Raw genomic sequence first — 18758 nt, 5'->3', positions numbered from 1 at the left:
CATCTTTCCCCGGGGGTGGTGGAGGGGTGGCAGCTGCAGCAGCAGCTGCCCAATGTGGCATACAGGAGGTACGCTGGACTCCCCAGTACTGAGTCCAGGGACTGCCCTGCAAACCTTGCTCTTGCCTGGCCCCCCACCCCCCAGACCCTAGCTCTGCTTCTCCTGGTGATGCCTCTATGGCTTGCCCGGGCAGGGCAAGAAAACCTTCTTTATTACCGAGGCAGCTTTCCACAGGAGTCTGGGGAGAGGCCAGAGTGGGCCGCCAGGCCACAGGGGAGCTGAGTGGGGCTGAGTGGGCACAGCTGTTCTTTCACTTCAGGGCTCCTGGCCAGGGTCCCTGTGCTGCTCTTGGTGGCAGCACCTCAGCTTATCTGGGGGCAGGCACAGGAGCTTCTATAAAAACCTTGGTCAGTCTGACTCTGCCTCCATCAGTGCCAGGAGCGAAAATCAGCTCTCGGGACGCACCAGGGCAGGCTCAGGCCCCTGGCCCAGCGGGTGCCGCTGCCTTCTGGCCTCCCATTTAAGAAACCTGTAAAGCTTAAGGACCTTGCCTTCAACTTGGAGACCCAACAGTCATTCATTCCATGCTCGGGAGCTCTGCGTCTTCCCAGGAACTCAGGGAAGAAGCAAGAGTAGGCGGTGGGTGTGTGGGCATCTGGGATGGAGTGTGAGGGGCCTCCTGGGCCAGGTCCTGTCTCCACACGAGCCCCGGGGTCAGCCTCTTGACTTCCCGCCCAACCTTGCCCTCCTGGTGGGGACTTGGCCTGGCCCCAGGGTGACATACTGTCTGTGAACCCCAGGGTGGCCCATCAGGGCACCTTGGCCTCCTTTGCTCACTTCCCAAGCTACGCTCATCACTGGCCTGAGGACGAGGACTCCCTCGGGGACAGGAGACGCCCCTGCTAGGAATCAAACACAATTAATGTGGCCTAGTTAGCGAGCCAGTGGCTGCCTGTCCCCGCTCTCTGCCTTGTCCCAGCCCCCGGCTGACGGTCGCCTCAGAGGAGCTCGGCGTTAGGCTGAAGACACATCTAACAAGGAGGACACAGCACAGCACAGACGCACACCACCACGGGACACAACCCGACGACAGCGGACAGAGAGAGGCCGTACTCGGTCTTTGCTGGTGCAGGCGGACCAGAGCTGTCGGCAGTGGAAGGAGCAAGCTCAGGGGCTTGTCCACTGGCCCCAGCGGCGGGAGCAGGAGAGCCCAGGGCGGCAAAGACATCCTTTGCAAGGTCAATATCTGGGGTCTTGAAGTTCCCTTCGTCCATTTTAAAGTCCTCGCCCTGGGCAGGGTTAGTGGTGCTGACGGAGGCAGCCTCGCTCTTCGGGCTAGCGAGCGCCCTGGCTGCCTCGGCCGGGCTCTTCGCGGCGCCGGGCTGGGTGGGCTCGGGGTCCGGGCCTTTGGTGCCGGGAGCCTCCTGCTTGGTCTGGGGGGCTTCCGGGGTGGGGACAGCTGCGGCTGGTGCTAGGGGACCTGCTGCTCCAGCCGAGGCGGGGGCCGGCTTGCTGGCCGGGGGAGCCTTGGGGGCCTCGCCTGCGCTGGCAGGGGCGCTGGGGCTGAGCACAGCCCCCTGGTTAGCCAGCACGCTAGAGGACAAATTGCTGGCCGCGGGGGCTGAGGTTGGGGTGTCGCTCAGGTCAACGAGGGGAGCGACCTTGGGGGCTGCGGCTGGGGGCGGGGAGGTGGCAGCGACGCCAGGCCCCTTGGAAGGGGTGGCCTGGCCAGTGGGCACAGAGTTTGAATCAGGGGTGGCCGTGGCTGGGGGAGCGAGACTGGAGGTCAGGGTGGTGGTCTCACTGGTGGGGCTGTTCTGAGCAGTGGCAAAGGTTTCGGTGATAGTGTCAGAGTTAGCGGTGACGGTGGTGACAGAAGGCAGCATGTCCTCGACAGTGGCTGTGGTGTCAGCAGGCAGCCTGTGGGGAGGACAGGAAGTAGAAGAGATAGACGATGAAGCTGAGACGGACAGAGAAGCTGGGAAGGGCGAGGCCAAGGAGGGGGCCGGGGGCTGGCATGCGGGACGCACAGACACGGACACAGGCCCACAGAGAGAGGAAGCACACGCCCAGGCGGGCAGAAGAGGAGACAGGAGACAACAGAGAACGAGGCCATCTCAAAGGGCCTGCTTGCCTTCCTGCCCGCTCACTCCCTGTGGCTCTGCACTCTCCTTCCCCTACCGCTGCGATGGCCTTGCTGACCCCTGCCTGCGTCACCACTCAGGGACAGGCCAGCTGGAGCTCGGCGTCCACCACCACAGGTGTCCTAGGTCCCTGGGGAATCGGCCCGGCCGCCCCGCAGGCTCCATGGCAGTGGGGGACGTCGGGACGAGGAAGAGGACTCCAGACGCCCCCTTAGGGCTGTGTGTTCTCTAACCGGAGATTTTGTGCTTCCACTGAACTCCAATCCCTTCAAACCCACGGCACCCAAGAGAGCCAGGCGGTCATTACAACCACAGCTGGACGTGCCTCCGACTGAGGGTCCCCACGGCTTCCGAGACCAGGAGGGCCAGGGACATGTACCAGGTCCCCACCTTCCCTCAGCCTTTTAGGAAGAATGCAGAAGACCCTACAATTCCTGGAAGTCCCTAAAGGGAATGTACTAGACTGGGTCTCTCCATGACGTTTTGTCTCCTTAAGCCATTTCCAGGGGCTCAGGAGTTTAGGGATCCTGCTTTATGCAGCCCTTTAAGGCCACCCACATAGAACCAAGAATGCCTCCTCTCTAGGGAGAGTGGGGTCAGGCATTCCTGGTTCCGGACTCCGGAATTCTGGCCTGCGATGCTGGGCCGAGAGCTTCGGGTGGGAGCATGGAGGTGTGGGTGGGGTGATGCGGTGAGGGTGGGGCTCTGCCAGGACGTGCCTGCCCCGCCCACCCACGTACTCGGGCTCCGTCAGCGGCGTTGTCTCGTTGGGCTCCGTGTGCTTCCCTCCGTCGTGGTTTGGGGTCCGCTCCTCCTCTGTTCGCACCTCCACGATGGGCTCCTTGGACTCATCTTTCCTGTGGAGAGAGCTCTGCTGGTTCCATCCTGGGGACCAGGGCTGGGGTCGGGGCACCTGCGTCTGGCCCGAGGCTGGGGGTGGGGGGCATCCAAAGCCAGACCCTAGCGCGGTATCGCAAACCCCCCTCTCACTAGCTCTGTGACCTTAAACACCTGATCTGCTCATTCATACCTGCAGTTCCTCACCTGTAAAATGGGGAAAATAATGGTCTCTCCCTCTCCTAGATGTTATGAACGTTACAAATATAAAGTGCTAGCACAGTGCCTGATACAGATGAGGGCTCAACTCATCTACATTTGTATATACGCAAGTGTGTCCATGTATATATGTACATGTATATGATATATGCATATGTAAGCATGTACAAGTGTGTGTATATGTAAGTATGAAACTTAATATGTATATGTAAGTAGTACAAGTACATACCTATATGTAAGTATATTTGTGAGTATATGCCTGTATCTGATGTATGCATGATATACAAATGTATGTGCATGTACAAGTGTGTGTACGTATATGTAAGTATATACGAGTGTATATACATGTACGTATGAAGATGTATAGGTACATGTATATATATAAATATATGTATATATGTTCATGTGCTTTAGTCTATGTCAGAATGAACATGTATATGTATATGCAAATATGTGCGTGTATATGTCATTACATACACAAATTGTATATGTATAAATATATGTATATATAGGTACCACCATGTAAGAGTAAGCATATATATATATGGAACTATGACATGTATAGCTACATGATGGATGTGTACGAATGTGTCCATGTACATACAGTGCCCGGCATATGGCGGTGTCAACAACTCATTTCCTTGCTCTGTCCCTTCCTGCCTTGCTCCAGCTCTGTCCCGCCCAGGGACAGTCTATGAAGGTTCCTGCTAATTGGCTCAGGAACTGTTTCTCCAGAGATGCTGGCGCACAGCTTCTGTCTGGATCGTCCTCCAGGAGGACAGGCATTTTTATCTGATTTGCTCACCGCGGTGCCCTAGTGCCCGGGAATGGTGCCTGGCCCCCAGGAGCCGCTCCATAAATATCTGCTGAATGTTGTGCGAATGAATGGCAGCAAGGCAGGTGTGTCTGTCACATGCTGACCCCTCCGTGGCAGCTTCCCTTCAGGCTTATTCTGACAGTTCCCCTCATTTTGACCTACGTGGGGATTTTCAAACTTCCATGAGATTCTAGATGTGAGGTTGGGCCCAAGAGTCTGCTTTTTAAACAGACGCCCCTGAAGATGATGCTTTGAGAAACATTTCTCTGAAGCTCTGTTCCCCGGGGGTTCCCAATGGGGAAGCTGAGGTGGCTCCGTGGCTGGCCCGGGTGGGGGCAGAGCCGGGTGCTCAGCGGCGGTGGGCGTCTGCACTCACGAGAAGGCGGCTTTGCCCTCCTCCATGTCCTTGCCCTTGGCTCCGGGCCCGGCTTTTCCACACAGGTTGACGGCAATGCACATGAGCAGGCCACACTTGTTCAGGAAGTAGCAGGTGACATCCACAGCCACCAGGAGCAGGACGAAGGTGACGACAAGGATGCCCACGATGGCGCCAGTGCTCAGACCTGAGGTGGGGCTGCCGTTGGCTTGGGTGGGAGGGAGAGAGGGGTGGCAGCGGTTAGTGCACAGAGATGCCGACATGGACCTGCCGAGCAGCAGCCCTGGAGGTGGGGCAGAGCCCACGGGCCAGTCATGGCATTTGAGTTCAAAGTGACACTTTCCCTTGGGGCCTGTCCACCCCAGGGGTTGAGACAACAGGGTCTCTTTATCGTCAGGAGAGAGAGAGGGCAGCCTCATCTCACAGACCAAGGGATAGGGGCACAAGGTACCCAGCGGGCAGGATAGGAGCACAGACTGGGTGCTGTGCCTCCACTCCTGTTCTCAATCCCCACTCAGCTGGTCTCCCCATGAGTTGGCAGAGACAGGGTCCCAGACAGGGCCGCAGAGGTTCCCAGGGCTTTCTCTGGCCTTGTGGTGACGTCAGGCACAACAGGATGCCTGCTGCCTCTCTGCCCTTCCTCTCCCCCTCTTTAGGGACCCCTCCAGCGGATCCCGACTTTGGAGGGCATCCTTTTTCACCATGCCAGGAAGACCGTTGAAGCCCATTTACGGGAGGCAGGGATGCTTCTCCAGGTCTGGTGGGCAAGGTGGAAGGTCTGGGAATACTTACCAGCTGGGAGCCAGGCACACCTGCATCAGACTTCAGGAAACCCAGCAGACTCACCCAGAGATGCACCCCTGCACAGCAGGCTCACTCACACAGGACACATGCCCACCGCACACGGACACACACTCTCATGTTTGAGCAGCACCCAGCACCCCTGCTCTGGCTGGACTCACTCAAATGACTGAACCTCTGTGTCTTACTCCCTGGGGTCCATCTAGAACCTCCCAGCCCATTAACTGAATCACAGAAGGATCCCCGGCTCAACTCCATAGCGCCCCCTTGTGACTGATGGTAGCCAACTGCAGTGGAGCAGCTGACCACCTGGCGCTGGCGCTGGGACACAAGGGTTGTGCGGCAGGCAACAAGGACCCCCAAGGAATTCTGCGGAAGCTAGTGTGGAAACTCTGACCCCTGATTGAAAAATGGCCACTCTGCTTCATCTTTCTTCTTCTGGGAGGACAGGGTTCCAGAAGGGGTGGCCCCTTCCCACCACCAGACCTTGTCTGAAGCTTTCTGTGTCCTTTGGGCCCACTGTTGACAGGAGGCAGGAACTGTGGCCACCACAACTGGGTGCCCTGTGCCTTTGCTGAGTCCAGGCCAGTCCAGACACCTGCTGGTCACATTGCATGCCAGATAATGGAAGGGACATGTAACTTAAGTGACAAGCATGGGCCATATACTCTCTCTATGTGATTTGCATTCTTGCTGAGGCCTCTGTGTGCCTCAGGGGCCCTGCTCAGACAAGGCAGGGCTCCAACAGCTGTCCTATTCCAGTGGCCCTTATTTCTAACATCAATTCAGGGTACAGGCCACTGGCCAAAAGGTAAGAACCGACCACTCTCAACCTAATTCCTGGCACCCAGACTGCAGCGGGCCTGCGCTGCAGGAGCCTCCCAGGAGCTGGAATGTTTTGGGCTCCCCTGGGACCTTGGTCTTACCTGGGGCCCCTCTACCTCAGGCCCTCTGGATGGTCCCTTTCAACCCCACACTGAAGAGCCACCCTGTTCCCCAGGAAGGCCCCAGATTGGCAACAGGATTTGTGCTCAGAAGACCCAGCTCTGTCCGTCTGTCTCCGGGCTTTAGAAACCAGCCACAGGCCCCTGAGGTCAGCTAGAGCCGGTCCACACTCCTTCCCTCTGTGCTGTTCATATTCCACTCAGAACAGCAAAGAAACACAGGCCTTCCTGACCCTCAGCATCCCAAAGCTGTTTCCCTGAAGAGAGAAGAAATACGGCCTTGGGCTTCCTCGCCATCTCAAGACATGGGGCTGGAAGCCCCCTGGGTCTCCTGACATCCATACCCAGTAGGTGTTAAGTGTCTACTTCCTCAACAAGGAAGGTATTTTTGTGGGGGAAGAACATCTGTAATTTTGGGCTCAATGGCCCCAACACCAGGTTCTGAGGTGTGCACATAAATATGGTTTTATAGTATAATCGTGTCTCTAAGGAAGAAAAATAAAACACGGCGAAGCCACTCTGTGCGGGAGAGGCGGCCGTTACCCACTGTGCTCTGGGCTCAGTAGACCCGCCAGAGAGCGGAACAGTTTCCAAAGGCCAAGGCCAACACCATGAGCAAGCTCAGGAAAGGCCGTGATACAAAACGGAAGGTAGGGCCGTGGTCTTCTCTCTCATTTGATATAAAGTTCACATCTTTCCCCTGGTCTTGAAGGCCTGACCTGTGCTATGGACACTCCGGCTCCTCTGCCCGGCAAAATGCAGGGCACAGGGGCCCTGCCTCCCCTGCCTGTGCCCCGGCCAGGAGGGCCTCCTCTCTGTTTGCCCAACATGCCCAGCCCGTGCCTGGAACGCTCCATCCCCGCCACCTCGAGGGTGGCTCCTTGCTGTCCTGCAGCCTCAGCTCCAATGTCACCTTCTTGGAGACGTTCCCTTCTCCCCCGCCCTGATCTCTTATCGACTCAGGCAGCTCGACCCAGGATCTGCCACATCTCCCTGTTTTACTCTCTTCTTACCGCCATCTGCGCGTTCTGTTCAAGGACATGCTCTTGATCCGGCTGCCCCTCCCTCTAGGACACCCTAGCGGGCCCCTGGTCTATCTCTCGTCTCCCCAGCATCTAGGACAACCCAACTTATAAAACGTGTTCACAGAGTATTTACTGAGCAGATGCCCAGTGCTTAGCCTGGAGATGAGAACACTGTCTCCGAGTATGTAAAGCTATGTCATGAGAAGGAAGAAGCATGCTTCAGGGTCACCCGTGGACGGAAACTATGGGGCTGGGAGGCCACCTTCAGCTCATGTGAGACAGAACTCACAAACAAGAGCTGTGCACACGTGGTGTGAGCTGCCTGGGAAGATAAGCTCCCTGTCACCGGAGACATTCAAGCAGAGGTTGGGAAACCCCTTGGCCAGAATGTTGTAATGCTCTGGACCAGGTTCCTGCACCAGGCCTGGGGACAGAGGCTGTCTTCAAGTCCTCGCCAACTGTAAGAGCCTGTCCTTGCCCTTGAGACAGCCTATCGTCCCCAGCGCTTGGCAGAGACCTGAACATCCATCTCCTCCACAGTGTGTGCTGAGCAGGATTTTGCCGGCAAGACCGAAACACTTGAGAGGTCCCGTCTTTATACACTGATGCTTGTGGTTTTCTCTTTAGCTGAAGAATAACTACCTTTTAGCATAATGTTTCTCCACCTGCAGCAGAATTCCCAGGCTGCTTTGTTAAGAATTCAGATTCTAGGGCTCCCCTCATTCCACTGAGTCAGCATCTCTGGGGGTGAGGCTCAGGCTCAGGATCTGATGGGGTTTGCATCCCAGAGTTTGAAGACCACTGTGTCTAGGTTTTCGGCAAAAAATCACAGCTGTTCCTATGACTGGCTCACCACTGGAGGATGAGCTGTGTCATTTTACCTAGTGGCCTTGACCTAACTGATATTACTTGATGGATGGAGAGAGATCAAGGATTTATCCCCAAGGAAACGGGAACCCCCCCCCCGACCCGAGGTTCAGCACTAAGAGTCTAGACTTCCAGAGGAAGTGAGATGCCCCTCAAGCTGGAGAAAGGATATGTGTAGCTTTTATAAAAAAAAACTGTAAATAGAGGAAACACGGGGAAGCAAATGAAAGGGTAGCCAAGTCAAGCCAAGGTTCCTTACCGCCTCTCGGTGGCCGTTATAGAATCGTTTAGTCTGGGACACCAGAGGACAAAGGAATCTCCTGCATCTCGGTTAACATTTTACAAAAGGAAGACGAAAACTTCTGGGGCCTATCTCTGCACGCCCTTCCTCCCCACTTCTCCTGGCTACCCCGTCTGTGCACCTGCACACAAACAGTGCTTTTGGGGAGCAGTTCCTCCACAACCTCCAGGCCCAGAGCGGCCCTGAACCGTGAGGCTATGAAGCCGAGGCTGCCCATCTTCTGCGGTTCCTGGTGAGGGAGGGCTTGGCAGTGGACAGGGACCCAGCTCGCCCAGGGGTGAGCCCCGTGTGTCTGTGCTCTTAAACGCCTCCACATGGGGAGACGGTCTCACACCTTATAGGTGTCCGAGTGGCCTAAGTCACTGTGCCACGGACGTCAGTGCAGAAGTGCCCTCTTCCTCCCGTCACTCTCAGAACCATTCAGCTGTGGTTCTGGGTCACTCACGAACCCTGCCCTCGTCTGCTTGCTCCTTCCCAGAAGCTGCCGAACGGAGGGCTGGTCTCAGGGGCTTTCTGGAGACATCGGCCAACTCAGAGTGATTGGAAACAGAATGGGGTTTGCCCATGAGAACCTTCTCCTGGGTTCTATCACCAGGTGCCCCCCCTGTGCAGCCCCTGCTAGGAAGGTGTAAAGGGAGCCGTGAGCTCAGGAGAACTCGCAACAGAGCTGTATCTCGAGTGGCCCGGGTTGCGCCCCTGACCCCAAGGTGATCCTCTCCTGGTTCTGCAAAGGCACTTTCCCTCCGTCATCTGCTGGGCTGGTCCAAGGAGACAGTGACCCATAGCAGCTCTGAGGTGAGCCGAGGAATCCACCTGCTCCCCATGAGGAAGTAAAAGCGGGTCTTGGGGCTGGAATGCCACTCAGCAGGCCACAAGGCTGGGGCACCATTTCAACGGCTCTCTGGGGTGAGTAGAGTAACACGGGCACCAGCGAGATGGCGGGAAAAGGGCTCTTGTCACTGTGTAGGATACACAACGCTCAAATAAAATCCAAACACGCCGGTGGGTTCGCATGAACTGTTATTTCCTTTAATAACGCGAAAGGTGTCAACTGCATAAAGGCCTCGCTGATTATCTACACAACCACGTTAGCATTCTTATTAGTAGAGAAACCTGATCCGAAACCTGCTGTATAAATAGTTCAACAATGAGCAGAGAAGCCCTGGGGCATGTGGAGCCCAGGCGAGCTGACGGGACTCTGGGGCTGGGCCGCTGAGCTGGGCCTGTCTTAGGGGCTCGGGCGGCCGGGGGCTGCCAATACCGGGAGGCCTCTGGGTCTGGTGGGGGTGGGTTTCTAAAGGGCATCCTTATACACCCCGGGCCTGTCTGAATAAGCCCAGTGCGATGACCCCAATGTTGCTTTCGTGGAGGCCTGCCTGGCCCAGGCTGTGTGAAGGGCCAGGGTCACGGATGGCAGGCCTCCCTGTGTGTACTTTGGACCAGATCCCCAGGGTCCCTTCAGAAACACTGACACTGGCTCTCATCTATAGGCCCAGGGCCGGGGCCGGGGGTGGGGCAGGGCAGACCCCTGAGATGGGCCCTCCTGGGTGAATATGTGACTTCTGCCTAAGTTGAGATCAAGAAGCCAGGAGGACAGGGAGGGGTCACCTGCGCGAGGAGCGTCTCCCCCGCCCCCAACCCTCCCGACAGCCCTGGGATCCTCACCCCAGGCCTGCAGGCGCCACGTGCCTCTTTCAGTGCTCTGCTTGGTGCCTAAGAGCCCTGCCTGCTCCTGCTGCCCTGGAGTGAAGGGAGGTCAGGGCCCCCAGTGGGAGATGTCCCTGGGGGGGGGGTGGAGGCCGATGGCACTGGGGTGAGAAGCACTACCCAAGCTGAGCTGTCGGATGGCACGCGGCCTCGGGTATCTATACATGACCCTCTAAACTGCCAGCTCTGGGGACACGGGCCTGTGCCCACTGACATGGGTCTGTGCCCACTGACACAGGCAGCTTCGTCCTGCAGACAACAGGATCCTGGGGATTCCCAGAGAGAAGGGCTAGTCTTTGAACATGAAGACATAATGACAGAACCACAAAATAAAAAAACCAAAAGAACAAAAATCAAACTTCTGCGGAGATGCTGAGAGAAGAGATATGCGGAATGGTATGTGACCACAAAGGGGCGAGGGAGTTTTTATTCAGCAGAAGGTCCCCACCCACCTCCCCCGAGCACAGACACTGACCCTGCTGAGCAGGAGTCACCTGAGGCTCCAGGGGGACTTAAACACGGCAGGAGCAGCAGGCTTCCAACAGAGTTTTAAAAATGTCACCGAAGCCACTGACGGACAGGGGTCAGGCACTCAGGTAGAGCCACAGGCTCGCTGGTGCCAATGTATGGCACCCCAGGCTGGCCCCATTTTCCGCTCTGCTGAGCATGCTTGGGGAGGAGGTGTAACTCACGCCAGGCTCACAGTGGGTGCTTCCAAGCTGGGGGGCTGAGGCTTAGGCAATGATGTGGGTCACAGTTGGACCCCATCTGTCAAGACACGAGGTCTGTGGCTGATCTGCAGCCGTGCAGTGGTATCACCCCCACCAGGAGGTGCTGGGTCCCCCTGTGGGACCTTCCAGAGCCCACAGGCGCTGAGCACATCAGAGGTTGGCCCTGCTCACAGAGCCAGTGCAGGGTGCTGGTTATCCTGCCGGGGCCTAAGCGCCTCCCAGAATGTTGGATCAGCCCCAGAAAATACCCACGGAGTCCAATTTCTTCCGCTGCCTGGCCAACTCTGCCCATCACGTCAGCCAAGTGTTCCGGTGAATTGCAGCGGGAGTATTACCCCGGGCACTTAAATGCAAGCAAAGCCTACTACTCATCCAAGGGCAGAGGAGGGGCACGTGGTGATTTTAACAATCTGATGCGAGCTTTAGGGGGTACTTGGGAATCTTTCTCTGTGGCATCATTTTCAGGTAAGAACCAAAAATGCAACCAGTGCAGACGTGCAGAAACTTTTCTGCAAACCTAGCCTAAGGGGATTTTGTTCTAATACAGAGTGTTTAAAGAAAAGAACTCCCAGACATGTTTGTCCTGCCATGAAAGGGGGGGGGCAAATTCTTTATGAAATGGCACTAAAGTATCTTTGAATGGTCATATGTCTGGAGGTCTGGCCTTTTCTCATTGCCAGACCTTCCTCTTCCACAGAGAGCTTGGCAGTGTAGCCATGGCGGTCCTGACAGATTCTTTCAAAGGGGCCACTGATCATATCCTCAAAGGAACTGGGCTTATAAGCAAATTTGAATTTGTGTGTGTGTGTGTGTGTGTGTGTGTGTGTGTGTGTGTGTTCAAGTTCCTAACAGAGCAAAAGAAGAGTCACTGCAGAGAAAAGCAATGAGACAAACGTGTAGGACGCGGAGGAGCCTCCTAAGGTCGCTGCAGGTGCCAAGCAATGGATCCCCAGAGACAATACGGTTGTTTAAAAACAAATGTGGCAGTGGGGGTGTCCCAGTGACGTCCGAGGTGATATGTGTGACGACAGACACAGGAAGGGGAGGGAGGGGGGAGGAAAGAGACAGAAACAGAGAAAAAAAATAGATAAAAAGAAAAAAAAATTAGGTCAAATATAGAAAATGCAAGAATCAAAGGTTAATTCAACTTTGTAAATTAAACTGACAAAAGTTAGGGAAGAGTTCAGTGCGGTACTGTTACCATCAGGCCAGTTCCGAAGCTCAGCAAGCCCAGAAGCAGCACAGCAGGATGAATTCGGGGGTTAGGGGTCAGCGAGCAAATGAAATTAAAGTGAGAGAACAGAAGCCTCCACAGTCCGACACGAGAGCCTGATCAGGAAAGTGTTACCTTTGATAAGGGGAGGGTCCTCTAAGATATGGTCAAGGAGCCCCCACAGCTGTCTAGTCTCCAGAGCTTTTTACACGTGGGGACAGAGATGCCTCTGATCGCTGCACTGTATGTTGTGAAGTGTGCACAGGGATGGGCTGCCGTTGCAGCAACAGCTCAGACTCTTCTTCCTGTCGCACAGCCCCCACCCGCAGTGCTGTTAGAATCTAGTTCTGCACCTCTCACCTCCCCCACCCGCTGACTACACAGCTCCACCACGAACGCCCACCTCGTCATTCAGGTCTTATCGAAGGTCCCGAGACAACGGCCAGAGCAGTCCAACCAAGCTACCTCCTTCTAAGACCTGGGTGGCACAGCCCGGAGCCCTCGTGGGCGACTCCCAACCCTGTTGGATAACCGGGCGCCTGAGAAATTAACAAGAAGGACTCTGACAACTCTGTGGGTGGGACTTGGGGGTGGGGCAGAGGGGACAGACTGGTCTTCACAGAATTTCTGTATCTGACACACAGCAGCCCCAACTTCTCCAACCCCAGAAGCTGATGCCACTGGCGGTACCCAGCCTGATGCTGCTGGTGGCACCCAGCCTGATGCCATTGGTGGTACCCATGCCACTGGCCATATCCAGCCTGTGAAAGCAGCATGTCTGAATGGCCACCTACGAGTCTTACCAGGGGAAACGGATGCCAGCAGGAATCCGGCTCACTGCAAATGAATCACTCATACCTCCCACCCCTCCCCCAGCTCCTAAGTGCTCCATGAAGGCCAAGCACTCTGGACACTCACACAAGACTGTCGATCAGAGAAAACCCACCCAAGCGTGCCGAGAATGTAGGGGGCAGAGGACAGACAGGGCCACCTCCATTCGGACGGCCTATGAAGCAGTGAGGTGGATATCTCTTGCAGCCACCCCAGATGCCCGGGCTTCACCACTGACCACGTGACCAGAGCCTGCAGAGACAGCCTCATCCTACCCTGTGCCAAGGGGCCTCCTGCCAGTGCACAGAGTGGAGTCGGGGACCAGAACTTCTGATCTATGCCACCAGCTTCTGGGGGCCCCCACACGTCTCTCAGACACACACATTCACGTACGACCAACCATCAGGAACCATGGCTGATCTCATTTGTTGCTGCTCGACTAACCCACGTGCACACACACACAGCCCTGCATCACAAGAGCCCACGTCCTTTCTGGCCTCTCTCCTGCTGGGAGGAGCAATCGTGACGACTGAGTGGGAGCCAGGGGGGCAGCACTGCAGAGGGACAGGCACCAGGGGGCCAGAGCAAAGCCCTTGGGAGGTGGGAGTGTTTTCCAGCCATACTTGGACACAGTGGAGAGTTTACAAGGCCCCCTCTACTAGGCTGCAGCTGTGTTTTCTATGCCCGGCCCTCCTGCCTGTGGTTGGTCTCTGGCTGTCTGGAAAAGCAGGGAGGGAAGATGCAAATCTCTTTCTGCTTGGAGGGATCTGGTCAATGAGGAGACTGGCCATCAGCAGCCAGGTAGCTGGGCCGGACAGCAGACCTCTCACTTCATTCCCACACTGAGTTGGTCCTGGATCCCTAGAGACTGCAGCTCCTAGCAGATGGCTCCCATCCTGGCCTGGAGCAGATGCACTGCCTTCCATGGATGGGAGTTTTCAGCATCTACTTTCTCCACTTGTTCTGTCTCAAGTGGCTCAATTTCATCTTTGTTTCAATTGTGAGACCCTTGGCAGAGAGGATTTTTAAGTAACTGGGCACCATCTGTCCCTTCTCTTGGGGAAGAGAAGAGATTTGGCCCACGGTTGTGCAGATAAGCAAGCGTCAGCTAGAAAGCGCTTAAAACAGTTATGTGGTCCTTGTATGAAACGGCAGAGAGCAGATAAGGTCTCAGAAAAGGACCCTTCCTCTGCCAGCATCCAAAGCCTGGCTGGAGCTCGGGCCTTTCCTCGCTGAGAGGTCCCATGGGCTGGCTGACCATGAGTCCTCCGAGGTGAAGGACATAGGACCTCCGCCCAGGATGCTTGGCCAAGTCTTCTCAGGGGGGTCGGTCCATCTCAACCTACCGCACAGCTAGCTGGTAGGAAGCAAAACTAAGCTTTGCACGGGCAACCGATCATGAGGATGGCTGGAAGCAAGCGAGTTGTCAGGGGGCTGTTCAGGCACATTAGGAGGTGCGGCACTTGTGCATTAATTCCAAGCGGGAAACTCACAGAAAGCAGAGGCGTCGTACCTGGGATGGCCGTGGGCTGCGCCGAGGTCCTGAACACGAAGTGAGCCGCCTTGGACTTCCCCTGCTGGTTCTCAGCCACTACGTAGACCTCGTACTCGGCATTCCAGTCCAGGGACTTGAGCATGACGTGGTCACTGCCAGAGGGGAGCCTGATCTCTGGTTTCCACTCGGAGGAGAGCTTCTGGGAGAAACGGGCCAGAAAGACACAAGACACCAGAAAGCTTTAGATGGGACAGCTGTAAGACCAGCTCACGAGAGGGATGTTAAGGGAGTTAATAACTATTGGTGCCAAACAAAAAGAAAAACCAACCACAGGACGTGGTCTTGATTCTCTACCAGCCGGAAAAACCCAAGGGTAAATGATCCCGCAGGTCAGGAGGTCAACCTTGTGTGTTAGTAAATACAATCAGCGACAGACTGTCAGTGAGGCCCGGGGCCAACACTTCAAGCCCCTGTCCCTCACTCAGAGGGCACGCAGGGACCCGAGCACCACCCCCGCCCCACACTCTGGAATCTCAGGCTGACCTCAAAGGGTAATGAAACATCAATGTTTCTTGTCCTGTTTCAGAACGTTGCTCACATGCGGGCAGGGGACCCACCTCCTCGACGTGGGAACATGGCAGCGATTCTACTTTGATTACGAACAGAAAGCATCATTTACTGAGCACCCACTACAAGCCAGGCCTGGAACTAAAGGCTTTCTGCACACGTTCTCCCTATTTCCCCACAACAGGCCTGCGAGGGCTGCGGCCAGGCCCTTATACCAACTGATGCTGCAGAAAGGAGAGTCAGGTGACTTCCCCAAGCCAAGCTGGGACCAAGGGCACCTGGGCCTGAGGCTGTGATCTTTCCTGAATTGGATTTTCATGCAGTGTAACCTGGTCTCTAAGACTGGAGCTGGAGCATCGCAGGTGTGATTCCGCTGCCAGGCCCAAGGCTGGGTGCCTGGTGCTCACGAGACACACTCAGCTCAGCAGAGCACTGCCCGGGGCATAATTTCAGGCATGCACCTGGAGTTACAGGTGCCCCTCTTTCTCAAAGGTTCTTCCGGTTCTGCCTGACACATCTTTACCCATGAGTTTGTTCTGGGATGGGGGGGAATTATCAATTTATCAGGCCCCAGCGGGTGACCACTTCCCTCACTCAGCTGCTGTGGGAGGAGGTCTGACGCCTTCCTGAGAAATCCCCAGAAGCTTTCCCAGGGGCACAGCGCCCCCGCCCCCCTTTTACAATCTTTGGCCTTTTCACCAGCCACCTGAGAGGTGTGTGCTGGGCACACAAGAGGGCTTCACACATGTCTGCTGAATGATGGCGCTGCTCTGAGAAGAGCAGGACATGCCAGCGGTGTCACCTGGGAGGTGGTCTAGCCTGTGGCTCAGGTTGGAGGAAGAGTCACATTACAGGAAAGCCAGCCGTCTTCCCAGCAAATGCTCTGTAGCAGCCGGAGAGATGCCTTTAGGAATGTGACAGCAAGTGTGTCATGCCATGACCAGCGTGGGAAACGCTGGGAGGGGACTGCTGGTTTCCTCAGTGTTTAGCCAGAAGCTGGGCTATGTATGCTCTGAGTTATTAGCTCATGCGAATGTCAGTGTGTGGCTGTTTTAATTCAAAACAAAGAAACTCAGCTGTTTGCCTTTTGTCTTCTTTCTCTGAAGGGCTTCTTTCTTGGCAAATGTTATTGCCAAAGACAGAGCCAGAATATAAAGCAAACATTATATACATTACATAATATATATTAGTAATGGATAATGATAGTAATATTTAGCAAATATTAGGATTTTGAGATGGAAGAGAGACTGCTACGGTTGTCTAAGTTAAACATAGTTCAGTGTTTTGTCCCAGTTGTCTCTTTAAAAAATTTTATTTATTTATTTATTTATTTTGTCTTTTTAGGGCTGCAGGGACCCAAGCACCACCCTCACCCCTCACGATACAGTCTAGAATCTCAGGCTGACCTTGGAGGTTGACCTGGCACACGGAGGTTCCCAGGCTAGGGGTTGAACCGGAGCAACAGCTGCCAGCCTGTGCCATAGCCACAGCAATGCCAGAGCGAGCTGCGTCTATGACCTACACCACAGCGCCTGGCAATGCCAGATCTACACCCACTGAGCGAGGCCTGGGATTAAACCTGCGTCCTCATGGATGCTAGTCAGATTCATTTCTGTTAAGCCATGATGGGAACTCCTTTTTAAAAAAGTTTTTGTAGTTAGATAGAGCTGATGTGCGATGTTGTGTCAATTTCTAGTTGTCTTTTTAAGGCAGACCTGCCTGGCTCCACAGTGGCTCTTCTGGAACCTGTGAGGTGGCCTCGTCCCAGAGGTATTTCCAGCCCCAGCCTGCGCTGCAGGACTGGTGACACAGTGACCACGTAGAGTTTCCAAGCATCAGGCACACTGCAGCTCCTCTGCTTATGACTCATCTTTACAACAGCCAACCCCATCTTACCAGTGGGGAAATGGAGGTTATGGAATATTGCGTGACTTATTCGGGTCACACGCTGCTAAGTGGTAAAGCTGGAATTGGACCCCGTGTCTGTCCGGACCACATCAGGATAACGGTGGCGAGAGCCACCCCCCTACCACACTGTCCACTTCCGGTGGGTGCTGTGGGGCCACCTGCCGAATCCTTGCATCCTACTCCACAGTGGGGGAGCCATAGCGACTTCTCGGACAGGGACGGTGGTGTCTCTGGGCTGGGCCTTAGGGAAGTCAACTGAGGCTCCTCCTCCTGGGTCAGGCTCATGCCTGGCTTCGCAGTGAAGTAGGAGAGGGCTGAGTGGATGGACAGGGCAGCCCACCAGCTGAGAAGTGTGCCCGGGAGGGCTCTGTGCTGGCCTGACCCTCCGTACGCCTAGCCAGGTAACGGCTCCCACAATGGGGGCTGAAGAAAATGTGGGGGGGGAAGGGGGGAGTAAGTCAGCTCCCTGGGAAATTCTTTCTTGGGGGGCTATTTGAAGAAAGAAAACTCTTCTCCGAGTTATTCTTTTCTACTGGTGAGAATCCTACCAAGAGGCTAGTTCTGATGCTCAAACACTGCCTCTTACTCTCTCAGCAACTGGCTGTGGTTGGCAAAGGCAAAGCATCATTCTAAAACCAAAAAAGCTGCTGTCCAGCACTGGGAACTATATGTAGTCACTTATGATGGAGCACGATGGGGGCTAATGTGAGAAAAAGAATGTATATATATGTGCGTGTGTGACTGGGTCACTTTGCTGTAAAACTGACAGAACACTGTAAACCAACTATAATGGAAAAAATAAAAATCATTTAAATTGTGACAATGAAATAAAATAAAACCCCAAAAGGGGGGTGAGCCTCAGTTTAGGGGTATGGGATGACAGGTGAAATGAAATCTTAGCTGGGTGGTGAGCAAGCCAGGAAGAGGCTTAGGGCCAAGTTCACTGGAGAGGATTATAATAGCTCAGGTGGGCTGCACAGCACTGGTGGGTGGGTGGTGGGTGGGGGAAGGAGCATGGTTTGGGATCTGAGGCCGCCCAGGTGGGAGCTAGGAGCCCAGTCTCTTCCGTCAGACGGCCCTAGATTCAAAACCCTGGCTGCCTGGCTGTGCGAGTCAGGTGGTGCCTGACTGCCTACGTCTCCCTTAACTTCCTCTGTAAAGTGGGGATAAACCTTAAGACCAACTTTGTAGGGTTCTTGGGAGAGAAAATGCCCGTGATCACAGTGCCTGGCCCATAATACACACTTTACCCAAGTGTGATGATTAGATCTCAGTACGTTATTTGCAAAACATACGGGGTGATGGCAAAATCACATTGTAGACAAATTCAAGAAGAAGGAGAACCAGTCACAGTATGGGTTTATCATCACCAAACTCATTTTAGAAGTTATAATACTGTCTCGGTGTGGACGTGACCTAAAGGCTATAGGTCCATCTTGGAATTTAAAACCCTGACCGGGGACCATGGGCCACCTGCCCCATGCAAAGGCTGCCCCTGTCCCCCCACCAGACTTTGCATGCTGTTCCCCCAACAAGGTGGGCATCAGGGCTGCGTGAAGACCGGAAGAAGCCACTCACCGCTCGGTATTTGACCAGGTAGTGTCTGATGGGGGAGCCGCCGTCGTCCTGCTTGATTAGGTTCACCTTAATGGAGTTGCCGTCTTCTCCCATCTGCCCTTCGAGCTTAGGTGCGCTGGGTTCCCCTGAAACAGCCAGGTAATTCGCATGACATTTTCGTCCACAAGGTGAAAATCCAATCCATCAGAATGGGGTATAGTGATGGGGTGGGGCTGGAATCTTTTCTCGCTTTCTTAGAAATTCAAATGGTTAAAAAGCAATAAATATACAACCTGGAATTCCAGTTATATGCCTCAGACTTCGCTCAAACTCAGAATGCCTTTCGGGAATGTTTTGGAAAACTATCATCCCTATGAGCAAAGTCCTTTAACCATTTTAGAGAGAGAGGCTTCCCTCC

The 18758-nt window shown here is 54.9% G+C and overlaps 1 protein-coding gene across 41 annotated transcripts in view; it reads right to left on the bottom strand.

The window, feature by feature from the left end:
- Positions 1–18758, bottom strand: part of NCAM1 (neural cell adhesion molecule 1) — a 332004-nt gene that overhangs the window by 3516 nt on the left and 309730 nt on the right. For 9 of the 41 annotated variants that reach the window (XM_021062793.1, XM_021062794.1, XM_021062797.1 and 6 more), the window contains 5 exons: positions 18362–18486; positions 14327–14507; positions 4394–4601; positions 2885–3001; positions 1114–1920 (listed from right to left, as the gene is read on the bottom strand). In XM_021062793.1, coding sequence (XP_020918452.1) covers positions 1114–1920; positions 2885–3001; positions 4394–4601; positions 14327–14507; positions 18362–18486 — 1438 coding nt within the window. Of the gene's footprint in view, positions 1–1113; positions 1921–2884; positions 3002–4393; positions 4602–9338; positions 11695–14326; positions 14508–18361; positions 18487–18758 lie in introns of those variants that run through there. The other 32 variants (XM_021062829.1, XM_021062835.1, XM_021062820.1 and 29 more) reach the window with 5 other exon arrangements.

Source organism: Sus scrofa, chromosome 9, assembly GCF_000003025.6.
Source record: "Sus scrofa isolate TJ Tabasco breed Duroc chromosome 9, Sscrofa11.1, whole genome shotgun sequence".
Taxonomy (NCBI): domain Eukaryota; kingdom Metazoa; phylum Chordata; class Mammalia; order Artiodactyla; family Suidae; genus Sus; species Sus scrofa.
The sequence above is the reverse complement of the archived record's forward strand: the minus strand, read 5'-3'. Positions and strand labels throughout refer to the sequence as shown.